We start from the raw sequence: 23029 nt of genomic DNA, 5'->3' as shown, positions 1-23029 counted from the left end.
CCTGTGTCGCCCACACCCCCCTTGTCCCCATTGTCCCCCGTGCCCCATGTCCCCCCCCCGTGCTCCCCATGTCCCCCGTGCCCCTCGTGGCCCCCTTGCCCCCCGTGTCCCAAATGTCCTTCGTGTCCCCTGTGCTCTCCTGTGCCCCCTTGCCCCCCGTGTCTCCCTTGCCCCCTGTGCCCCCCTTGCCCCCTGCACCCCCTTGCCCCCCTTGTCCCCTGTGCTCTCTATGTCCCCCTTGTCCCTCCATGTCCCCCATTTCCCCCTTGTCCCCCCATGCCCCCTTGTGCCCCCCGTGCCCCTCTTGTCCCCATGTCCCCTGTGCCCCCCATGTCCCCCCATGCCCTCCATGTCCTTCATGCCCCCCTTGTCCCCCATGCCCTCCATGTCGCCCCATGCCCCTCCTGTCCCCCGTGGCCCTCTTGTCCCCTTTGCCCCCCTGTGCCCCTCCGTGCCCCCCGTGCCCACTGACCCCTCGGTGAAGCGGCAGGTGGGCACGCAGACCCCCCTCCGGCTGTAGTAGCGGCAGGACAGGCACTGCCCGGGGCCGGGCCCCCAGCAGCCCTCGGCCGAGCACAGCGGGTCACACACCTTGCCCTCTTGCTCTGGGGGGACAGGGGGGGGCACAGCAGGGCTGGGGTCAGCCAGGGGATCAGAGTGGGGCTGGGGGGTCAGAGAGGGGCTGGGAGTCACCCAGGGGCTCTGAGAGGGGCTGGGGTCAGAGAAGGGTTGGGGTCACTCATGGGCTCAGAGAGGGGCTGGGGGGTCAGAGAGGGGCTGGCGTCACCCAGGGGCTCAGAGAGGGAGGGGCTGGGGGGCACAGCTGACCCAGGGGATCAGAGAGGGGCTGGGGTCAGAGCAGGGCTGGGGGGTTCCCGAATCTTGGAGGGACAAAGGGGGGGGGGGGGGTTAAGAGAGGGGCTGGGGTCACCCAGGGGCTCTGAGAGGGTCTGGGGGTCAGAGGGGGCTGGGGGTCAGAGGGGGCTGTGGTCACCCAGGGGCTCAGAGCGGGGCTGGGGGTTAGAGAAGCGTTGGGGTCAGAGCGAGGTCCGTTTGTCCCCATGTCCCCTCCCCTATTGGATGCATGGGGGGTCTCAGTGTGGGGTCCCCAGGGATCTCAGTGTGGGGTCTCCGGGGGTCTCAGTGTGGGGTCGCCCCCGGAGGGGGGTCTGGGGGTCCCGCGGGGGGTCCCACGCCCCCTCCCTGTGTAAGGGATTGGGGTTCAGTGCAGGATCTGGGGGTCCCGATGACCCCTTTCCCTGTGGGATGAACCTCTCGAGGGGTCTGGGGGTGCCCAAGACGTCCCGCGGGGGGGGTCCCACGCCCCCTCCCCAGCCCGGCCCACGCACGGCACTTGCTGCGGGGCCGGTTGTTGCGGATGTCGAGGTCGGCGCGGCTGCGGCTGAGCGCGGCCCAGTGCACGGTGTGCAGGAAGCAGAGCCGCCGGTTCTCCGTGATGTACACGCGGCCCGCGCTCACCTCCCGCAGCGAGCGCAGCCCCAGCGACGTCACGTTCTCGTTCTTCATGATCAGCAGCGAGAAACCGCGGCTGCGGGGAGGGAGAGGCGAGTTCGGGGGGCTGGCGGGGCTCCGGGAGCCGGGGGATGAACCGGGAGCCGGGGAATGAACCGGGAATGAGCGGCCGGGGGCTGCTCCGGGAGCCGGAGAATGAGCCCAGAATGAAGGAATGCTCCGGCAGCTAGGGATGCTCCGGGAGTGAGGGAATGCTCCGGGAACCGGGGAATGCTCTCGGAATGAGCAGCCAGAGCTGCTTCGGGAGCTGGGGATGCTCCGGGAGTGAGGGAATGCTCCGGGAACCCGGGAATGCTCTCGGAATAAGCAGCCAGAGCTGCTTCGGGAGCTGGGGGTGCTCCGGGAGTGAGGGAATGCTCCGGGAACCGGGAGCTGTTCCTGGAACAAGGAACTGCTCCGGGAGCCGGGAGATGAACCGGGAGCCGGGGAATACTCCGGGAATGAGCGGCCGGGGATGCTCCGGGAGCTGGGGGTGCTCCGGGAGTGAGGGAATGAGCCCGGAATGAGCCCAGAATGAGCGGATGCTCCGGGAGTGAGAGAATGCTCCGGGAGCCGGGAGCTGTTCCTGGAACCGGGAGCTGCTCCGGGACTGAGGGGATGTTCCGGGAGCTGTTCCGGGAGCTGCTCTGGGAGCCGGGGATGCTCCGGGAGCTGCGTCGGGAGCCGGGGAATGCTCTGAGAGTGAGGGAATGCTCCGGGAGCCGTTCCTGGAATCGGGAGCTGCTCCTGGAGCCGGGGGATGCTCCGGGAGCCAGGGGATGAACCGGGAACGAAGGAAGGCTCCGGGAGCCGCTCCGGGAGTCGGGGAATGTTCCGGGAGCCGGGAGATGAATCGGGAACCGGGAGGATGCCCCGGGAGCCGCGGGGATGCTCCGAGGAGGAGGGGACGCTCCCGGATGCGCCGGGAGCCGGGAAATATTCTGGGATTGAGGGGATGCTCCTGGAGCCGGGGATGAGCCCGAGCCAGGGGAGACTCCGGGAGCGGGAGGGAGGGAGGGACAAGGACAGGGGGATGGGAGGTGCCGGGACGAGCAGGGATCCAGGGACGAGGGGATGCAGGAATTGGGGAAAACGGGGAATTCAGGGACTGGGGAAAATGGGGAATTCAGGCATGGGAAAAAATGGGAATTCAGGGATTGGGAAAATGGAGAGTTCAGGGATTGGGAAAACGGGTATGCAGGAATTTGGGGAAAGGGGGAATTCAGGGATCGGGGATGCAGAGGATGCAGGAATTAGGGAAAAGGGGGAATTCAGGGATCGGGGATGCTGGGGCAGAGCGCAGGACACACAGCAGGGGCTCCTCACTTGTACAGGCTCCGTCCCCCGATGGTCTCGAGGTTGGAGAAGACGCTGAAGTTGTGCATGTGCTTGGGCCAGGACTGGATGTTCAAGTACCCTGCAGGGACACCGCAGGCTCAGGGGGCTCCCGGGTGGTCTCGGGGGTCTCGGGGAGGCTGCAGGGGTGTCCCAGCACGCCCAGCCCCACTGCTCACCCGTGATCTCCCGCACCGTCCGGAACACGTTCAGCTTCTCCGGGTCCAGCGCCGAGATGTTGCGCCAGGGGTCCCTGCGGGGCCAGAGGGGTCAGCGGGGCTGGGGAGGGGGGCTGCACCCCCTAAACCCATCCTGAGCCCCCCAAATGCCATCCCTCACCCCTCCAGGCCCGTGATGAGGAAGTCGAGGTTGCCCAGGATCTTGGTGCAGTTGATGAAGGTGTCGATGTTGCTGGAGTCCACGGTCTGGTATTTGCTGCCGGCGCCGGTGCCCTCGCAGGCTGCGGGGCATGGGCAGGGGGTCAGGGGGGTTCCACAGCCCCCAGACCCCCCCGGGGACCCCAGCTCCCCCTAGGGGACCCCCGTACCCTTGGGGCACAGCCCCGCACAGGGCTCGCAGATCTTCAGCCCGTTCTTCTCCACTTCCATCTTGTCGTTGGGGCAGGCGCGCACGCACGAGCTCTGGTCCACCACGAAGTTGTCTGGGGGGACACCCCGGGGGTCACCTGGCGTCCCCCAGCCCGGGTCCCCAGAGCCCCCCAGGAGCCCCAGACCCCGACTCACGGGGGCACTCCCTCACGCAGACCCCCCCGTACTGGTACTTGGTGTCGGGGTTGGGCTCCAGCTGGAAGGTCAGCTTGTTGTAGATGAGCGGCTGCGGACACAGCGGCACACACGAGCCGCTGTCGTTGAAGTGCCGGCAGGCCTGGGGACGGACAGATGGACAAGGGATGGACACGGGATGGACAGATGGACATGGGGATGGACACATGGACACGGGGATGGACACAGCCACAGACAGAGCGGCACACACGAGCCGCTGTCATTGAAGTGCCGGCAGGCCTGGGGATGGACAGATGGACACGGGATGGACGGATGGACAAGGGATGGACAGATGGACAAGGGATGGACGGATGGACAGATGGACATGGGGATGGACACATGGACACGGGGATGGACACAGCCACAGACAGAGCGGCACACACGAGCCGCTGTCGTTGAAGTGCCGGCAGGCCTGGGGATGGACAGATGGACAGATGGACACGGGATGGATGGATGGATGGATGGATGGATGGATGGACAGATGGACACATGGACTTGGGGATGGATGGATGGATGGACGCACGGATGGATGGATGCATGGACAGACAGACACAGAGTGGACACAGGGATGGATGGATGGATGGATGGATGGCTGGATGGACAGACAGCCGGACACAGCGCGGACGCAGGGGTGGGTGGAGAGATGGATGGACGACCGGACAGCTGGACACAGAGCAGACACAGGGGGCGGGCGGACGGCCGGAAAGACAGACGGACAGACGTACGAAGCAGTCGGTGCGCAGGGGCCCGGTGCAGCCGCCCGCGCACTCCTCGTGGCAGCACTCGTTGGGCGCGCGGCCGAAGCAGCGCCCGTTGCACTGCGGGGCGCAGATGGTCTTGGTCACTGCGGGGACACCGGGGGTCACCGGGGGTCACCGGGGGTCACCGGGGCCGGGGGGGGGTCCGGCCCACCCCCAAGCCGCCCCCCCCGGAGCCCCCCAGTACCCACGTTTCTGGCAGTCGTCGGGGCCCGGCCCCCAGCAGTGCCCACCGCAGCTCTCGTGGCACGGGGCACCTGCGGGACAGCGCGGTGGGGTCACCCCACGGGGACCCCAGGAACAGGAGCACCCCAAACACAGGGGCACCCAACAGGGACCCCACAGGGACCCCAAAACCAGGATGACCCCAAGCCCAGGGGTGACCCCAAAGCCACCCAAACCCGGGGGTCACTCTGAAGCTACCCCAAGCCCAGGGTGATCCCGAAGCCACCCCAAACCCAGGGGTCACCCCAAAGTGAATCCAAACCCAGGAGTGACCCCAAAGTCACTCCAAAGTCACCCTAAACCCACGGGTCTCCCCAAAGTGACCCCAAACCCAGGGGTGGCCCCAAACCCAGGGGTGACCCCAAAGCCACCCCAAACCCAGGGGTGGCCCTAAGCCAGGCGTGACCCCGAAGCCAGGGGTGATCCCAAACCCAGGGGTGACCCCAAAGCCACCCAAACCCAGGGGTGACCCTAAAATGACCCCAAACCCAGGGGTCACCCCAAAGTGACCTCAAACCCCGGGGTGACCCCAAACCTCGGGGTGGCCCCGAAGCCCCCCGCTGTCCCGGCACGCACAGCCCCGGCCGTTGTCCCTCACGAGGGGCTCCAGGCGCGTGTCCCTCATGATGTCCCTCCACTCCACGGTGTCCACGTGGCACAGCTGCGCGTTCTTCTCGATGTACACCCCCCCCGCCAGGATCTCTGCGGGGACAGCGGTGACAGGGGGGACGGGGCGGGTGACAGGGGGTGACAAGGGGGAACAGAACCCCCCGGACCCGCCTGGTAATGCAGGAAGGGGGCAGGGACCTTGGGGACCATCCCTGCTCCAAGGGACAGCACAGGGACAAGGGGGTGGCACTGCCCTGCGATGGGGACACTGGGGGTGTCCCTTCTCCATGTCACTCCTGTGGATGTCCCCAGCCCCTCTCAATGTCCCCGACACTGCAGTGGCCCCAGCCCCCCACAATGTCTCCAGTCCCCCGTGATGTCCCCAACCTCATGGTGTCCCCTCTCTGTGCCAGTCCTGTGAGTGTCCTCAGCCCCTCACGATGTCCCCAAGTGCCTGGGGTGTCCCCAAGCCTGTGGAGTTCCCTCTCCGTGCCAGTCTCATGGGTGTCCCAAGGCCCCCGTGATGTCCTCAACCCTCCATGGAGTCCCCAACCCCCCGACAATGTCCCCAACTCTCCATGATGTCCCCACAGCCCCCCACGATGTCCCCAACCCACCATGGTGTCCACAACTCTCCATGGTGTCCCCAACCCCCTGCAAAGTCCCCAGCCCCTGGGATGTCCCCAACCCTCCACAATGTCCTCAACGTCGACGATGTCCCCAACCCTCAATGATGTCCCCAGCCCCTGCAATGTCCCCAACCCCCACAATGTCCCCAACCCCTGCGATGTCCCCAACCCTCCGTGATGTCCTCAACCCTCCGTGATGTCCCCAGCCCCTGCAATGTCCCCAACCCCCGCGATGTCCCCAACCCTCCGTGATGTCCTCAACCCTCCGTGATGTCCCCAGCCCCTGCAATGTCCCCAACCCCCACAATGTCCCCAACCCCCGCAATGTCCCCAACCCTCCGTGATGTCCTCAACCCTCCATGATGTCCCCAGCCCCCCTGTGGTGTCCCCACCTCGGTGTCCCACCTGTGAGCTGGTTGAGGCCGAGCTGGCGCAGGGCGTGCGTGGTGTTGGGGTTGTAGTTGAGCAGCACGAAGAGCGCGAACCTGTCCTCGTAGAACTGCGTCCCGCGGATCACGCGCAGGTTCTGCAGCGGCAGCGCCGCAAACACGTTCATGGCGATCAGGATGTAGCCGGTCACCTCCCGGATGGTCTGCGGGGGGCTTGGGGGTCACCTGGTGGCCATGGCCGTGCTCCCCGTGGCGGCTGTGTCACCTCCAAACTGGCCACGTCCTCCCCTTGATGGCCACTGTTCCCATGGTGGACATGCCACCTCCAAACTGGCCACGTCCTCCCCTTGATGGCTGCTGTCCCCATGGCAGTCATGTGACCTCCAAACTGGCCAACTCCTCCAATTGATGGCCGTGCTCCCCATGGCAGCTGTGTCACCTCCAAACTGGCCATGTCCTCCCCTTGATGGCCACAGCCTCCATGGGGGACATGTGACATCCAAACTGGCCATGTCCTCCAATTGATGTCCCCATGGACATGTGACCTCCAAACTGGCCAACTACTCCAATTGATGGCCGTGCTCCCCATGGCAGCTGTGTCACCTCCAAACTGGCCATGTCCTGCACATGGTGGCCATGGCTGTGGTCCCCATGGCGGCTGTGTCACCTCCAAACTGGCCACGTCCTCCCCTTGATGGCCACAGCCCCCATGGTGGACATGTCACCTGCAAACTGGCCATGTCCTCCAACTGATGTCCCCAGGGACATGTGACCTCCAAACTGGCCATGTTCTCCCCTTGATGGCCACTGTCCCCATGGTGGACATGTCACCTCAATGGTCACGTCCTCCCCTTGATGGCCATGGTCCCTTGTCCACATGTCCAACTGGCCATGTCCTCCCCTTGATGGCCACGGTCCCCATGGTGGACATGCCACCTCCAAACTGGCCATGTCCTGCACATGGTGGCCATGGTCCCTGTAATGGACATGTGACCTCCAAACTGGCCACGTCCTTCCCATGATGACTGCAGCAATGTCCCCTATGAGGTCCCTGTCCCCTCGGAGCTGGCCACATCATCCCCTCAGTGGCCACTCCTGTGTGTCCCTGTGTCCCCCAGGGGTCACCTGGAGGAAGGAGAGGTCCTGGGTGTGGTCGATGAGGACGATCTCCAGGTTGCCCATGACGATCTCGCAGTTGTTGTACATCTTGTGCAGGGTCTGGTACTGGTGCTGCGCGTCCCCCGTCACGCTCAGCCCGTTCAGCGTCCCCGCGCACACTGTGGGCACGCACCAGGTCACCAGGGCCACCATGGGCATGGGGCAACCGGGGTCACCAAGGCCACCAAGGGATTGGGGCCACCAGGGCCACCGGGGCCACCATGGGCATGGGGCCACCAGGGCTGCCACGGCCACCCCTGCATGGCCACAGTGTCCCCTGCATGGTCACAGCAATGTCCCCTCCCAGCTGGCCATGTCCTGCCTGTGGTGGTCATGGTCATGCTGGTCGTGTCACCCCCTCAATGGTCATGTCATCCCCTTGATGTCCCTGCCCCCTCGGAACTGGACGTGTCCAGCTCTTGATGGCCGTGGTGGCCATGGCGGCTGTGTCACCTCCTCAGTGGTCACATCCTCCCGTGGATGGTCACTACTTCTGTCCCCTCTGAGCTGGCCATGTCCTGCCCGTGGAGGCCATGGCCATGGCCCCCCAGTGATGGCTGTGTCACCTCTTCAATGGCCACGTCCCCCCCTTGATGTCCCTGTGTGGCTCCTGTCCCCTCCGAGCTGGCCATGTCCTGCTCTTGATGGCCATGGCCCCCATGGTGGCCATGCCACCCCCTCAGTGCTCACACGCTTCCCTTGATGGCCATGTTGTCCCCTGACTGGCCACTGCAATGTCCTGTCTGGGCTCTCTGTCCCCTCCAAGCTGGTCACGTCCTCCCCTTGACAGCCACGGTCCCCCCTCAGTGGCCATGTCCCCCCTTCAATGTCCTTGTCCCCTCCATGGTGGCCCTGTCCCCTCCATGGTCTCCTGGCTATGGCAGTGTCCCCATGGGGTCCCTGTCCTTTCCATGGTGTCCTCTGCAAATGTCCCCGGCCCCTCCATGGTGTCCCCCTTCACGGTGTCCCTGTCCCCTCCATGGTATCCAGCCCGTGGTGTCCCTGTCCCCTCCACCATGTCCTTGTCTCCTCCATGGCGTCCCCCTCATGGTGTCCCTGTCCCCTCCACCATGTCCTCGTCCCCTCCATGGTGTCCCCTTTCAGGGTGTCCCCTCCACGATGTCCTTGTCTCCTCCATGGCGTCCCCCTCATGGTGTCCCTGTCCCCTCCACCATGTCCTCGTCCCCTCCATGGTGTCCCCTTTCAGGGTGTCCCCTCCACGATGTCCTTGTCTCCTCCATGGCAGCCCCCTCATGGTGTCCCTGTCCCCTCCATCATGTCCTCGTCCCCTCCATTGTGTCCCCTTTCAGGGTGTCCCCTCCACGATGTCCTTGTCCCCTCCATGGCAGCCCCCTCATGGTGTCCCTGTCCCCTCCACCATGTCCTTGTCCCCTCCACGGTATCCAGCCCGTGGTGTCCTTGTCCCCCACTCCCCTGTCCCCCCAGCCCCCTTCCCCAGCGCTGTCCCCGCCCCGGGTCCTCCCCCGCCGCTCCCGTCCGGTCCCTCCCCGCTGCCGGCGCGCGGTGCCCGAACCGGCCGGGCGAGCCTTGCGCAAGGCGGGCGCCTCGGGCACGGCCCCCCCGCCCCGCCACGCCCGCCCGGACTTCGGCCCCGCCGCTGCCGCCGCCCCACGGACCGAGCCCCGCGGCCACCCCCGGCTCCGGGGGCGCGGGGTCCCCGCGGGGGCGGCGGGCTCGGGGTCCCCCCCGTTCTCGCGGGCGCACAGGGTCCCCTTTGTGCGCGGGGCCCCCTCCCCTGGCACCGCACAAAGCCGCGATTGTGGCGGGCGGCACCGGGGGGAGGCCGAGCCCCCCAGACCGGGACCCCCGGGGCAACCGAGGGGTGCGGAGCCCCCCCGGGACCCGCCAGACGTGACTCAGGCCCCGGCGCGGGAGGGGCCGCGGTCAAAGGCGGCTTTGTCCGGCCCGGGACCCCTCCGGGGGCGGCCGCGGAGCTCGGGGCACGCACGGGAAGGGCCCCCCCGCCCCGGCCCGGGCTATTTGAGCAGGGAAGGGGCTATAAAAAGGTCCCAGCTGCGATGGCAGCGGCCCCCAGCCCCGCCGGCCCGGGGGTGGGCACGGGGGGCCCGGAACGGGGGGTGCTGCGAGCCCCATGAAACAACGTGGGAGGTCCGCAGGGTGTTGGGGGGCAGCATCCAGCCCTGCCCCCCGGACCCTCGGAGCCTTGAACGTGCCGGTGAATCATTAACGGCGGCTCCGAGGGTCCCACGGGGGGATTGGGGCGGCCGCAACCCCCGGGTGCACCTGCCCGAGAGGGGTGGGGGGCGATGCCGGGTCCCCCCCGACACGGGCGCCGCGGCGGCGGCGGGACCGGGCGTTATCAGCGCGGGGCCCCGCTGGCAGCTCCGGCACGTCCCCGCTATCAGCCGCGTGCCACCGCGGCCCCCGCCGCCAGGAATAGCACCGGGGGACCCGGGGGGGCACCGGGAGGGGCTCGGAGCGACCTCCTGCCCTCGGCCCCGGCGGCGGCACAAAGGGGGCTGTGTGCGCCGGGCCCCGGCCCCGAACAAAGGGGGCTCTCAGAGATGGGGCTTTGAGGGGTGCAGAGCTGGGGCCGCTCCCCTCGCTGTCCCCGAGCCCCCCGAGATGTCCCGGAGCCCCGCGCTGTTCCCTCTCTCCCCTCGGATCCGGAGCCCGCGGGTGGCACCCGAGGCGTCGCCGGTGGCACATGGAGCGGGGGACCCCCCGGTGCCCCCCGCTCCGGGCACCCCCGGGCACCGCCGGCGTTTCGGGGTGGCGCCGGCCCCACCTGCGCGTCCAGCCCTCGGTGTTTTTCCTTTGGGGACTGAAAAACAACTCCCGGGCGGCCGCGGCCCTTCCGGGGTGCCGGGGGTGCGGGGCGGCCGCGCGGGCAGGGCCGGGGGCCCCTCCGGGGGTCCCCCCTGAAGGATCCCCCCTCCGTTCCCCTCGGGGGTCCCGCCCGGATCCCAAAGGCATCGCCGGGCCCGGCCCCGCAGCCTAAAATTAGCGCGGGCAGCTGCGGGGCCGCAGGTGCCGAGCCCGGGAGGGGGCACCGAGAGCGGGACCTACTCCGGGAGGGGGCACCGAGGCCGGAATCGAACCCCGAGAACGGCACCGAGCCCCGGGACCGATCCCGGGAAGGGCCACCGAGCCCGGGACCGAGTCCCGGAAAGGGGCACCAAGCTCCGAGCCCGGGAGCGGCCACCGAGCCCAGCAACCGCAGTCCCAGGGAGGTTTCAGTGCCGGTCCCGGTGCCCCCGGAGCCGTGCGGTCCCCCCGGGGCATCGCCGGGGCATCCCGGGACGCCCCCGCGGCGGAAGCGCCCGCGGGAATTGCCAGGATTGGATCGGGGTCCGGTACCGGCGGAATCGGGACAGCAGCACCGCCGCGACCCCCGAGCGCTCCCGCTCCCGCCGCCCATCCCGGGACCCCCGAACATTCCGGTGTTTTCCCGGTTCCCCTTTGCCCGATCCCGCGGCGCAGCCCCGGTTCCCCCGTGCCCCGCCGGAACCGGTGCCGATACTCACCTGCCTGCGCGGAGCCGGGCGCGGGGGCGCGGAGCAGCAGCGGCAGCAGCAGCAGCAGCGCCCGGGGCCGCTCCCGGTGCCGGTGCGGCTCCATCGCGGCGCGCCGGTAGCGGCGGAGCGTGCCCGGGAATGCACCTGGCGCGGGGCCGCGGGGCGGGCGGGGCCGGGCCGGGCCGGGCCGGGCGGGGCAGGGGCAGCGCCGGGGAGGGGGGGGAACACCCCGCTTCCCTCCCCGCCCCTCCCCGGGACCCGCCCGCCGCGCCCGGGGCGGTGGCACCGGCACCGTCCGCCCCCGCCGGGCGGGGTACGGCCGGGACCGGCCCCGTGCGGCGCTCCCAGACCGGTCCGGGTCCCTCTGGCCCCGGCCCGGTCCTGTCGTCCCCCCGGTCCCGGAGCAAAGTTCGCCTCTCCGAGCCCCCGGTCCGGTCCCCCGGTGCCCCCCAGCCCCGTTCACACCCCCCGGGCACAGCCCGGCCCCACCGAGACCCCTCCCCAAAAAACGGACGGATGGGGCGGGGGGGGTTTGGGAACCATTGAAGCTCCCCCAAAACACGGGGAGGGGTCGAGCCCCACGGAGACCCCCCCCAAATGCAGCTCCCAGGGTGAAGCCCCCCCCACAAACACCCCCAAAATGGGGGGGGGTCTGACCTCAAACACCCCAAAATGGGGGGGGGGGTCTGACACCAAACACCCCAAAATGGGGGGGGGGGGGGTCTGACACCAAACACCCCAAAATGGGGGAGGGTCTGACCTCAAACACCCCCAAAATGGGGGGGGGGGTCTGACACCAAACACCCCAAAACGGGGGGGTCCGGCCCCATCCTGCCCCCCTTGGGGCAGCTCCTGGCCCTGGGGAGAATTTGGGGACCCCCCCCCCCCCGCCCCGGGACAAGGTCTGGGCTCAGGGGAGGGGTCTGGTGGCAGCTGGGAGCCCCCCCCCAGGTGTCCCCAAATTCCCCCAGACACCCCCGGGGGTCAGAGCCCCCCCCCCCATTTCCTCCCCTCCAGGGTGGGCAGCAGCCCCCAGGCCCACACTAGGGGACCCCAGAGCCCCCCCCAAAATGAGGAGGCTGGGAGCCCCTCAGGAAGCCCCCCCCCAAATTCCTAAATCCCCCAAAAACAGAGAGTATGCTCAGAGCACCCCAAAAAATAAGGGGGCTGGGAACCCCAAAATAAAGGGGCTGGACCCCCCCAATACCCCAAAAACAAGTAGGATCAGAGCCCCCCCAAAATAAGGGGGCTGAGAGCCCCTCAGGAAGACCCCCAAAAACAAGGAGTAGAATCAGAGCACCCCAAAGTGCCCCCCCCAATTCCCAAATCCCCCAAAACCACAGAGCCAGGCTTGGAGCAGCACCCCCCCCCGCCCCGAAGATATGGGGTGACCGCAGCTCCCCCCCATAAGGAGGGGGCTGAGACCCCCTCAGGACCCCCCCCAAATCCCAAATCCCCCCAAAAAGACGAGCGGCTCGGGGCAGATCCTTTATTGACTCTGCTCTGGGGGTCCCGCGGGGCCGGGGGCTCCTCACATGGGCTTGGGGGGGGGTCGGGGGGCTGCTCCCTGCAGAGAGAACCCAAAGTTAGGGGGGCAGGGGGGGCCACCAACCCCTGAGACCCCCCAAAACCCTTCCAGGACCCCCCAGGGAGCCCCTGGACCCCTTGGGATCCCCAAAATCGTGTGGGACCCTTCCAGGACCCCCCCAGACCCCTCTGATCCCCTCCGAGATCTCCCCAAGGACCCTCTAGGACCCCCCAGACCCTTCCCAAACACTCCTGGGACCCCCCAGACCCCTCCCAAACACCCCTGGGACCCCCCCAGACCCCTCGAGGACTCCCCCAAACACCCCTGGGACCCCCCAGACCCCTCGAGGACTCCCCCAAACACCCTGGGACCCCCCAGACCCCTCGAGGACTCCCCCCAAACAGCCCTGGGACACCCCCAAACCCTTTGGGGACCCCCCCAAACCCCAGCGGGGTGGAAGTGGGGCAGGGGGTGAGGTCTGGAACCCCCCACCACCCCTCCAACACCCTCCCAAACAGCCCTGGGACCCCCCAGACCCCTCGAGGACTCCCCCAAACAGCCCTGGGACACCCCCAAACCCTTTGGGGACCCCCCCCAGAGTCACAGCAAGACAGAAGTGGAGGGGGGGGTGTGGTCTGGAAGCCCCCAGACCCCTCCAGGTCCCGTCTAAACACCCCATGGAACCCCTAAACCTCTTGGGGATCCCCCCCAAACAGCCCTGGGACACCCCCAGACCCCTTGGGGACCCCCTGAAATCCCTCAGGGAACCCCCCCAGACTCACAGTGGGACAGAAGAGGAGTGGGGGGTTGTGGTCTGGAAGCCCCCAGACCCCTCCAGGTCCCTTCTGAGCACCCCTGGGATCCCCCAAAACCCCTCGGGGACCCCCCAGATCCCTCCTGAGCCCCCCCAGACTCAATGTGGGGTAGAAGTGGGGCAGGGGGGGTGCGGTCTCGAAGCCCCCAGACCCCTCCAGGTCCCTTCTGAACACCCCTGGGACCCCCCAAATTCCTCGGGGTCCCTGCCAGACTCACGGTGGGGCAGAAGTGGGGTGGGGTGGTCTGGAACCTCCTGTGACCCCTCCCAAACACTACCGGAACCCCCAAAACCCCTCGGGGACCCTCCCAAAGAGTCCTGGGACCCCCAAAACCCCTCGGGGACCCCCCCGGACTCACGGCGGGGCGGAAGCGGGGCGGGGGGGTGCGGTCCTTGCGGGCCTCACGGGAGCGGTTCCGAACCACCTTGCTGTGGATGGCGCAGCTGACGCAGTAATGCAGCTTCACGTACAGCTTGGGCAGCACATAGGCTGGGGGGAGAGGAAACAGGGGGTCAGGGACCCCAAAAAACACACCCAGGGACCCCAAAACCCCCAAAAAACACACCCAGGGACCCCAAAAACCAGCCCCAAAACCAGGCCTAGGGCAGCAATGCAGCTTCACGTACAGCTTGGGCATCACATAGGCTGGGGGGAGAGGAAAAAGGGGGTCAGGGACCCCAAAAAACACACCCAGGGACCCCAAAAACCCCAAAAAACACACCCAGGGACCCCAAAAACCCCAAAAAACACACCCAGGGACCCCAAAAACCCCAAAAAACACACCCAGGGACCCCAAAAACCAGCCCCAAAACCAGGCCTAGGGCAGTAATGCAGCTTCACGTACAGCTTGGGCAGCACATAGGCTGGGGGGAGAGGAAAAAGGGGGTCAGGGACACCAAAAACCCCAAAAAACACACCCAGGGACCCCAAAAACACAGCCGGGGACCCCAAAAACCCCAAAAAACACACCCAGGGACCCCAAAAACCAGCCCCAAAACCAGGCCTAGTGCAGTAATGCAGCTTCACGTACAGCTTGGGCAGCACATAGGCTGGGAGGAGAGGAAAAAGGGGGTCAGGGACCCCAAAAAACACACCCAGGGACCCCAAAAACCAGCCCCAAAACCAGGCCTAGGGCAGTAATGCAGCTTCACCTACAGCCTGGGCAGCATGTAGGCTGGGGGGGGAAAAAAAGGGGGTCAGGGACCCCAAAAAACACACCCAGGGACCCCAAAAACACAGCCGGGGACCCCAAAAAACACACCCAGGGACCCAAAAACACACCCAGGGACCCAAAAACACACCCAGGGACCCCAAAAACCAGCCCCAAAACTAGGCCTAGTGCAGTAATGCAGCTTCACCTACAGCCTGGGCAGCACATAGGCTGGGGGGAGAGGAAAAAGGGGGTCAGGGACCCCAAAAAACAAACCCAGGGACCCCAAAAACACACCCTGACATCCCAGAACCAGCCCCAAAACAGGGGCCAGGGACCCCAAAAACCCCAAAAACAAACCCAGGGATCCTAAAAACCTCAAAAACCTCCCCAGGGACCCCAAAAACATCCCCAGGGACCCCAAAACTACACCCAGGGACCCCAAAAGCAGCCCCGGGGCAGCGATGCAGCTTCACCTCCAGCTTGTTCTCTTAGTGGGGGACCAGGGGGACAATTTTAGGGGGACAGTGGGCCTGATTTTTGGGGTGACAGAATGAGCAAGGTCAGACCTTTTGGGGGGTCAAAGGGGGCTATTTTGGGGTGACAGACACTGTTTGGGGGTGACAGAGGCACTGTTTTGGGGGAACAATGGGGCTGTTTTGGGGGAACAGGAACAATTTTTTGGGGTGAACAGTGTGGGATATTTGGGGTGACAAACGGACGATTTTTAAACTGACAAAAGGAATCATTCCAGGGCAGACCAGGGGCTGATTTTGGGGGTGTCAAAGGCACTATTTAGGGGTGACAGAGGCACTATTTTGGGGGTGACAGGGACTATTTTTGGGGTGAACAGATGGAATATTTGAAGTGACAAAGGGACTATTCCCAAACTGACAAAAGGAATCATTCCAGGGCAGAGCAGGGGCTGATTTTGGGGGGACAGTAACAATTTTTTGGGGTGAACAGATGGAATATTTGAAGTGACAAATGGACAATTTTTAAACTGACAAAGAGAATCATTCCAGGGCAGAGCAGGGGCTGATTTTGGGGGGACAGTAACAATTTTTTGGGGTGAACAGATGGAATATTTGAAGTGACAAAGGGACTATTCCCAAGCTGACAAAAGGAATCATTCCAGGGCAGAGCAGGGGCTGATTTTGGGGGGACAGTAACAATTTTTTGGGGTGAACAGATGGAATATTTGAAGTGACAAAGGGACTATTCCCAAACTGACAAAAGGAATCATTCCAGGGCAGAGCGGGGGCTGATTTTGGGGGGACAGTAACAATTTTTTGGGGTGAACAGATGGAATATTTGAAGTGACAAATGGACAATTTTTAAACTGACAAAAGGAATCATTCCAGGGCAGAGCAGGGGCTGATTTGGGGGTTCCCAAGCCCTCACCCCACACTCACAGTCGAAGACGCTGGCCTCGGAGATGTCCCTGACAGCAGCAGCCTCCACAATGTTCCTGATGACGAATTTCTTGATGGCCTTGTCCTTGGGCACGCAGCGGGCGCAGTTGGTGCAGCGGATGGGCTGCACGTGCCCGCGGCCCTTCTTGGCGCGCCCGTTGTTCCTCCTCTTCTTGGTCTGTGGGGAAAGGGGGGATCAACCCCGGATCAGCCCCAGGAAAACCCCAGAGAGACTCTGGATCACCCCCAGAAAAACCCCACAGACCCCCGGGATCAGCCCCAGGAAAACCCCAGAGAGACTCTGGATCACCCCAGAAAAACCCCACAGATCCCCGGGATCAGCCCCAGGAAAACCCCAGAGACCCCCCTGGATCACCCCCATAAAAACCCCACAGAATCCCCAGGATCAGCCCCAGGAAAACCCCAGAGAGACTCTGGATCACCCCAGAAAAACCCCAGAGACCCCCGGGATCAGCCCCAGGAAAACCCCAGAGACCCCCCTGGATCACCCCCATAAAAACTCCACAGAATCCCCAGGATCAGCCCCAGGAAAACCCCAGAGAGACCCCTGGATCACCCCAGAAAAACCCCACAGACCCCCGGGATCACCCCCATAAAAACCCCAGAGAGACCCCTGGATCACCCCAGAAAAACCCCACAGATCCCCGGGATCACCCCCATAAAAACCCCACAGACCCCCTCGGATCAGCCCCAAGAAAACCCCAGAGAGACCCCTGGATCACCCCAGAAAAACCCCACAGACCCCCGGGATCAGCCCCATAAAAACCCCACAGGATCAGCCCCAGAAAAACCCCACAGAGCCCCGGGATCAGCCCCATAAAAACCCTGGAGACCCCCGGGATCAGCCCCAGAAAAACCCCACAGAGCCCCGGGATCAGCCCCATAAAAACCCCACAGACCCCCAGGATCAGTCCGAGAAAAACCCCAGAGAGACCCCTGGATCAGCCCTGCCACAGCCAACCCCATAAAAATCCCATAAACTCTCTCGGATCATCCCATTCAGAGCCACCCCCAGCCCCATAAAAACCCCACAGACTTTAAAGGTTCCATCTCCATCAGAGCCGCCCCCAGCCCCATAAAAAACCCCAGAGAACCCAAAGGTTCCATCCACAACCCCACATTCCCTCTTTGCGCCCCCCAAATCCCCCTGGAGACCCCAAAACCCCCCTCAGCACCCCCTGCCCCACACAGACCCCGCACCCCTCTCCGAGCTCCCCAAAACCCCCTGGAGACCCCAAATCCCCCCCCAAAACCCCCTCAGCACCCCCTGCCCCACACAGACCCCGCACCCTTCTCCGAGCTCCCCAAATCCCCCTGGAGACCCCAAAAAATCCTCTCCAAGCTGCCCCTCATCACCCTCTGCCCCACACGTACCCCACATCCCTCTCCGATCGCCCCAAATCCCCCCACAAATCCCCCCTCAGCACCCCCTGCCCCACACCCCTCTCCGAGCCCCCCCACCCCAAACCCCTCCGGGCCCCTCCCGCACCCCCCCCCCCGAGGGCCCCTCTGAGCCCCCCCCCTGCTCCCCGCGTCCCTTTCCGAGCCCCCTCGGGCCCCTCCGAGCCCCCCGGGCCCTCGCGGCCACGCCGCGCTCACCATGGCGGCTCTGAGGGAGAACCGGAAGAGGCGCGGCCGCAGCACCGCCGCCCTTATAGCGCTCCGCTGCCTCCGCTCCCTCCGCGCGGAAGCGCCGCTGCCGCCGCTCCGGTCCCCGCGGCGACACCCGAGGAGGGCTCGCAGCGGCTCCACCCGAGGCAGCGGAGCGGGGCGGAGAGCGGCGGGGGGGAATTAACGGGAGCGGGGATGGAGTAGGGACTATTTTTGCTGCGGCGGGCGGAGGGATCCGCGCGGCGCGCGTGGTTAAAAGCTCCCGCGCGGTGCGTGTGACGTCACCCGCAATGCCTGCGCGCCGCGAGGGCTGCTGGGAAATGGAGTCCGGAAAGGGGCGGTGCCGTCCCCCGTTTCCCCCCCCCGCCGCTCATGGGGGACCCCCGTGACGTGGGGGTGTCCCCAAGCCCGGGTGTCCCCAAGCCCGGGTGTCCCCAGTGTCCTCTGTCCCCTCTTGGGGATCCACAATGTCCCCCCCATCCCTGGGTGTCCCCCCCGCAGTGTCCTGGGTCCCCCCAAAACCCCTAAGGGAGACCCCACCCCAATGTCCCCTGTCCCCATTTCTGTCCCCTGTCCCCATTTCTGTCGTCCCCAATATCCCCTGTCCCTCTCTGGGTGTCTCCACTGTCCCCTGTCCCCATTTCTGTGTCCCTTATCCCCTCCTGGATGTCCCCAATGTCCTTTGTCCCCATTTCTGAAGTCCCCTGTCCCTCCTGGATGTTCCCAATGTCCCCACTGTCCCCTGTCCCCATTTCTGTCCCCTGTTCCAATTTCTGGATGTCCCCAATGTTCCCTGTCCCCTCCTGGATGTCCCCACTGTCCCCAATGCCCCCTGTCCCCATTCCTGGGTGTCCCCAGTGTCCCCTGTCCCCATTTCTGTGTCCTTTATCCCCTCCTGGGTGTCCCCAGTGTCCTTTTCCCCCATTTCTGGTGTCCCCACTGTCCCCTGTTGCCATTCCTGGGTGTTCCCAGTGTCCCCTGTCCCCATTTCTGTGTCCTCTGTCCCTCCTGGATGTCTCCAATGTCCCCTGTCACCATTCATGTGTCCCCTGTCGCCATTCCTGGCTGTCCCCAGTGTCCCCTGTCCCCATTTCCATGTTCTTTCCCCCCATTTCTGTGTCCCCTTGTCCCCATTCCCGGTGTCCCCAGCATCCACTGTTCCCATTCCCAGTGTCCCCAATGTCCCCCATCCCCAATTCTCTATCCTTTGTCCCCTCCTGAGTGTCCCAAATGTACTTTGTCCCCATTTCAGTGTCCTTTCCCCCCATTTCTGTGTCCCCAGACCACATTTCTGTGTCCCCTGTCCCCACTTCTGTCCACTGTCACCATTCCTGGATGTCCCCAGCGTGCCCTGTTCCCATTTCGGTGTCCTGTACCCCAACTCCAGTGTCCCCTGTCCCCATTCCTGTGCCCTCATACCCCAGTCCAGGTGTCCCCAGGATCGAAAATAGCCAAACAATAAAGGATATGTCCCAGACCCAACCTGCCCCCACCTCAAACCTGTGCTGCCCTGACAGTCCCAAGGGAACCCTACAAACTGACATCAGGAACCTGGGCTGGCCACTTTTCTTTCCCAGGGAAAAGGGCCGGTCTTTGTCTCCAGGGGCTGTGGCCCTGAGTGGCCGGCTGCCTGCAAAATATCCGAATGGACGAGGATATGTCCTAGACCCAACCTGCCCCCACCTCAAACCTGTGCTGCCCTGAAAGTCCAAAGGGAACCCTACAAACTGACATCCGGAACCTGGGATGGACACTTTTCTTTCCCAGGGAAAAGGGCCGGTCTCTGTCTCCAGGGGCTGTGGCCCTGAGTGGCCGGCTGCCTGCAAAATATCCAAATGGACGAGGATATGTCCCAGACCCAAGCTGCCCCCACCTCAAACCTGTGCTGCCCTGAAAGTCCCAAGGGAACCCTACAAACTGACACCCGGAACCTGGGCTGGCCACTTTTCTTTCCCAGGGAAAAGGGCCGGTCTTTGTCTCCAGGGGCTGTGGCCCTGAGTGGCCGGCTGCCTGCAAAATATCCGAACGGACGAGGATACGTCCCAGACCCAACCTGCCCCCACCTCAAACCTGTGCTGCCCTGACAGTCCCAAGGGAATCCTACAAACTGATATCAGGAGTCCGGGGTGCTGAGTTTGGTTTCACCAGTAGATATTTTTCATTTTTGACCCGGTCCCAGCACTCCTCCTGGGGCCTCACTCCCCGAGTGTTTTTTTGCCTCTTCCATTTCCAAACTGCGCAGTATTTCTCTGAGACCCCATCTGCCACCCGCAAGTACTCAGGGTTTTGTTTTTTTTTTGTGCCAAATGCCTCTTGGAAACTGACAGTATGAAACTTGGTTCTTTGTTTTTTCTGTGCATGATTTCTCCTGGAGAAAGCTGCCAGCATGTAACCCTTACCACAACCACTTCGCTGGGCCCAGAAATCACAGCCTTCAGACCAGCAGTGTAGGACCCTGCCCACTGCCCCTCCACTGGCACCTTTCCAAAGCCTTCCGCTACATTCCAGTAATACTCCGCATTTCCAGCGGGCAGCCTGTCTGACCCTCATCCTGACCCTAAAAGTGTGCTAAGGAATTCTAAAATAGCCCTTAGGAAGGTGTAACAATACCCTAAAAGACACCAGAAAAGTCGTAAAAAGCCTTCAAGAATCCCCTAAATATTCCTAATAGTCCTGCAAAAAAACTCAAGGAAACCTGCTCAGCCTCCAAACCCTGCCTGTTGCTCTCTAGCCCACAGATGTCATCCCTACCTTTTTGCAGTGGGTCCTGTTGTGCTCTGAGGGTTCTGTCATTGTCCTGTTGCTCTCTAGCCCACAGATATCATCCCTACCTTTTTGCAGTGGGTCCTGTTGTCTGTTGTGCTCTGAGGGTTCTGTCATTGTCCTGTTGCTCTCTAGCCCACAGATGTCATCCCTACCTTTTTGCAGTGGGTCCTGTTGTGCTCTGAGGGTTCTGTCGTTGTCCTGGTGTGAGGGTCGCTGCCTTGTCCCAGCGGGAGGGTTCCGGTGTGGTCTCGCTGTTTGGGTTGCTGTGTGGTGCTGCTGCTGTCAGGGGTGAAAAGGGAAAAGGCTGTTGTTAGGGGGGCTGCTTAGGCTGAGGTTAGGGCTGGGCTCAGGGGTGGTGCACCTGTAGCCTAACTTGCCTCCTAAGCTGTACCCTGTAGCCCTCATCTCCACTGCACTGCCCAGCCCTCAAGCCCTCGCCCTTTACCCCTCAAGCCCTCCCTCTGCCCCCCAGCCCTCAGGCTCTGTGTGTCACCCTCCAGCCCCCCCTTTGCCCCTCAGCTCCTGTGGGTCACCCTTAATCCCTCTCCTTTGCCCCTCAGCCCCCAGCTTCTCTGTGTCACCCTCCAGCTGCCCCTGACCCCCTCAGCATCTCTCTGTGTCACCCACTGTCCCCTCTCCCTGTCCCTCCCTCAGCTCCCAGCCTCTGGCACCCTCAAGCCCCTCAAGCTGCCCCTCAGCTTCTATGTGCCGTGCCAGGAAAAGACCCTAAAAACATAAAAATTCCCTTAAAAGCCCTGAAAAATCCCTAAAAGTATCCTAAATATTCCCAGAAAAATCCTAAAAAGCTCCTGCAAAAAAAAAAAAAAAGCCCCTAAAATATCCTTTAAAAGCCCTAAAAAAACCCTAAGAAAGTGCTCAGTCCCCAAGCTCTACCGGTCACTCTCTAGCCAGCAAACATCATCCCCGCCTTTTAATTAGGGTCACTGCCTGCAGCTGCTGGCAGGGTTCTGGGGCTGTCCCAGCATTAGGCTCGCTGCCTGCAGCTGCTGTTGGGGAAAACTGGTGTTCTAGGGGTGCTGTTTAGGGTGAGCTTAGGGTTGGGCTGAGGGCTGCTGCTGTACCCTAACCCTTCCTGGTACCCTGTGTCCTGTCCTTCCTACCCCTAACCCTCAGTGTCAGCTCTCCACCTGTCAAGTCCCCCCCTCTTTGCCCCTCAGCCCACAATGTCTGTGTGTCACCCCAAGCCCCCGACACTGTCCTGTGGCCCCCTAACCTCCACCGTGCACACTCCACCTGGGTAGGGGTGATTTTAAAAGTGAGGTTAAGGGTGGTGTGAGGGCTGATAAACCTGTCACCCTCAGACACCCCCCACTTTGTCCCTCAAGGCAGCCCCTGCCACTCAGCCTCCTTGTGTCACCCTCAAGTTCCCACCGCAGCCTCTCAGCGTCTCTGTGCCACCCTGGAGCCCCCCTTTTTACTCCTAAAGACCCCTTCTGCCTCTCAGCTGCCCCCACGTTCTGTGTCACCTCCAGCCCCCTCCCCTCAGCCCCAGGTGCCTTTGTGACACAGCACAGCACACAGATGTGGTCCCTGCCTGTTTTATTTGGGTGTTGTCCTGCTGTGAGGGCCGCACTATCCCCACGAGTCCAGGCTCCCAAGTGCTGCTGCAGGGAGTCGCAGGTGGGCAGTGGGGAGTGAGGGATGGAGAAGGGGCCGGCTGGGGAGGGGTGAAGGGAGGAGAGAGGGTGGGGAAGGGCCGGGCTGGAAGTACAGGTAGTGGTGAGGGGTGGAGATGGGGACACAGCAGAACAGGGCAGAGGGGAGGAGGGGGCACCCCATACATCCCAGACCAAAGCTACAGCACAATACAATTTGGAATGCCGGGGCAATGCCGAACACCAGCTAAAACCTGACATCAGGAACCTTCCATGCTGAGTTATTTTTTTCACAGGGAAAAGGGTCGGCATTTGTGTTCAAGGACCTGTGGCCCTGAGTGGGCGGCCGCCTCCAAAAAATCCAAACAAACAAGGATATGTCCCAGACCCAACCTGTCCCCACCTCAAACCTGTCCTGCCCTGACAGTCCCAAGGGAACCCTACAAACTGACATCAGGAACCTGGGCTGGCAAGTTTTGTTTCAAAGGGAAAACGGAGGAATTCCTTCCCAAAATCCCCTCTAACTTTGCCCTCTGGCAGTTGAAAGCCACAGCCCCCTGTCCTGGCACTCCAGGTCTCTCTCCATCTTTCCTGCAGCTCCTTCAGGGACTGGAAGGCCACTGTGAGGTCACCTCAAATCATCTCTTTTCCAGGCTGAACAATCCCAAATCTCCCAGCCTTTCCTTACAGCAGGGCTGCTCCATCCTTCTGATGCCTGCAGCTCCTTCAGGGACTGGAAGGCCACAGTGAGGTCACCTCAAATCATCTCTTTTCCAGGCTGAACAATCCCAAATCTCCCAGCTTTTCCTTACAGCAGGGCTGCTCCATCCTTCTGATGCCTGCAGCTCCTTCAGGGACTGGAAGGCCACAGTGAGGTCACCTCAAATCATCTCTTTTCCAGGCTGAACAATCCCAAATCTCCCAGCCTTTCCTTACAGCAGGGCTGCTCCATCCTTCTGATGCCTCCCCTGCACTCTCTCCTGCAGCTCCTTCAGGGACTGGAAGGCCACAGTGAGGTCACCTCAAATCATCTCTTTTCCAGGCTGAACAATCCCAAATCTCCCAGCCTTTCCTTACAGCAGGGCTGCTCCATCCTCCTGGTGCCTCCCCTGCACTCTCTCCTGCAGCCCCACACTCTCCCTGTGCTGGGCCCCAGGGCTGGGGGCAGCTCTGCAGGTGAGGTCTCACCTGAGCAGGGCAGAGATTCACA

The 23029-nt window shown here is 63.6% G+C and overlaps 2 protein-coding genes across 2 annotated transcripts in view; both read right to left on the bottom strand.

The window, feature by feature from the left end:
* Positions 1–11049, bottom strand: part of ERBB3 (erb-b2 receptor tyrosine kinase 3) — a 29146-nt gene extending 18097 nt beyond the window's left edge. The window contains exons 1-13 of the mRNA XM_068212527.1: positions 10907–11049; positions 7365–7516; positions 6256–6442; positions 5189–5314; positions 4579–4644; positions 4355–4473; positions 3591–3732; positions 3395–3508; positions 3187–3307; positions 3027–3100; positions 2839–2929; positions 1350–1549; positions 473–605 (exon numbers count right to left, since the gene is read on the bottom strand). Of these exons, the coding sequence (XP_068068628.1) occupies positions 473–605; positions 1350–1549; positions 2839–2929; positions 3027–3100; positions 3187–3307; positions 3395–3508; positions 3591–3732; positions 4355–4473; positions 4579–4644; positions 5189–5314; positions 6256–6442; positions 7365–7516; positions 10907–11000 (1619 nt within the window). The 5' untranslated portion in view covers positions 11001–11049. The remainder of the gene's footprint in view (positions 1–472; positions 606–1349; positions 1550–2838; positions 2930–3026; positions 3101–3186; positions 3308–3394; positions 3509–3590; positions 3733–4354; positions 4474–4578; positions 4645–5188; positions 5315–6255; positions 6443–7364; positions 7517–10906) is intronic.
* Positions 11050–12372: 1323 nt separating this feature from the next.
* On the bottom strand, positions 12373–17579 carry RPS26 (ribosomal protein S26). The gene is made up of 4 exons (XM_068212520.1): positions 17426–17579; positions 15806–15983; positions 13599–13729; positions 12373–12464 (listed from the first exon to the last, which is right to left on the bottom strand). The coding sequence occupies exons 1-4, from the start codon at positions 17426–17428 to the stop codon at positions 12429–12431; spliced, it is 348 nt and encodes a 115-aa protein (XP_068068621.1). The 5' UTR covers positions 17429–17579; the 3' UTR covers positions 12373–12428.
* Between the last annotated feature and the right edge of the window lie 5450 nt (positions 17580–23029).

The sequence above is a fragment of the Anomalospiza imberbis genome, chromosome 22 (assembly GCF_031753505.1).
Source record: "Anomalospiza imberbis isolate Cuckoo-Finch-1a 21T00152 chromosome 22, ASM3175350v1, whole genome shotgun sequence".
In the NCBI taxonomy this organism is placed as follows: Eukaryota; Metazoa; Chordata; class Aves; order Passeriformes; family Viduidae; genus Anomalospiza; species Anomalospiza imberbis.
Note: the sequence above shows the minus strand (reverse complement) of the source record. Positions and strands in the feature narration are given on the sequence as shown.

Coding starts and splice junctions, on each gene's coding strand:
- RPS26 (XM_068212520.1), bottom strand. Junction 13,730..15,805: donor CGAGGCCAGCGTCTTCGACT/GTGAGTGTGGGG, acceptor CTCTCCCCCCAG/CCTATGTGCTGCCCAAGCTG. Junction 12,465..13,598: donor CGCCCCGCTTCCGCCCCGCC/GTGAGTCCGGGG, acceptor TTCTCTCTGCAG/GGAGCAGCCCCCCGACCCCC.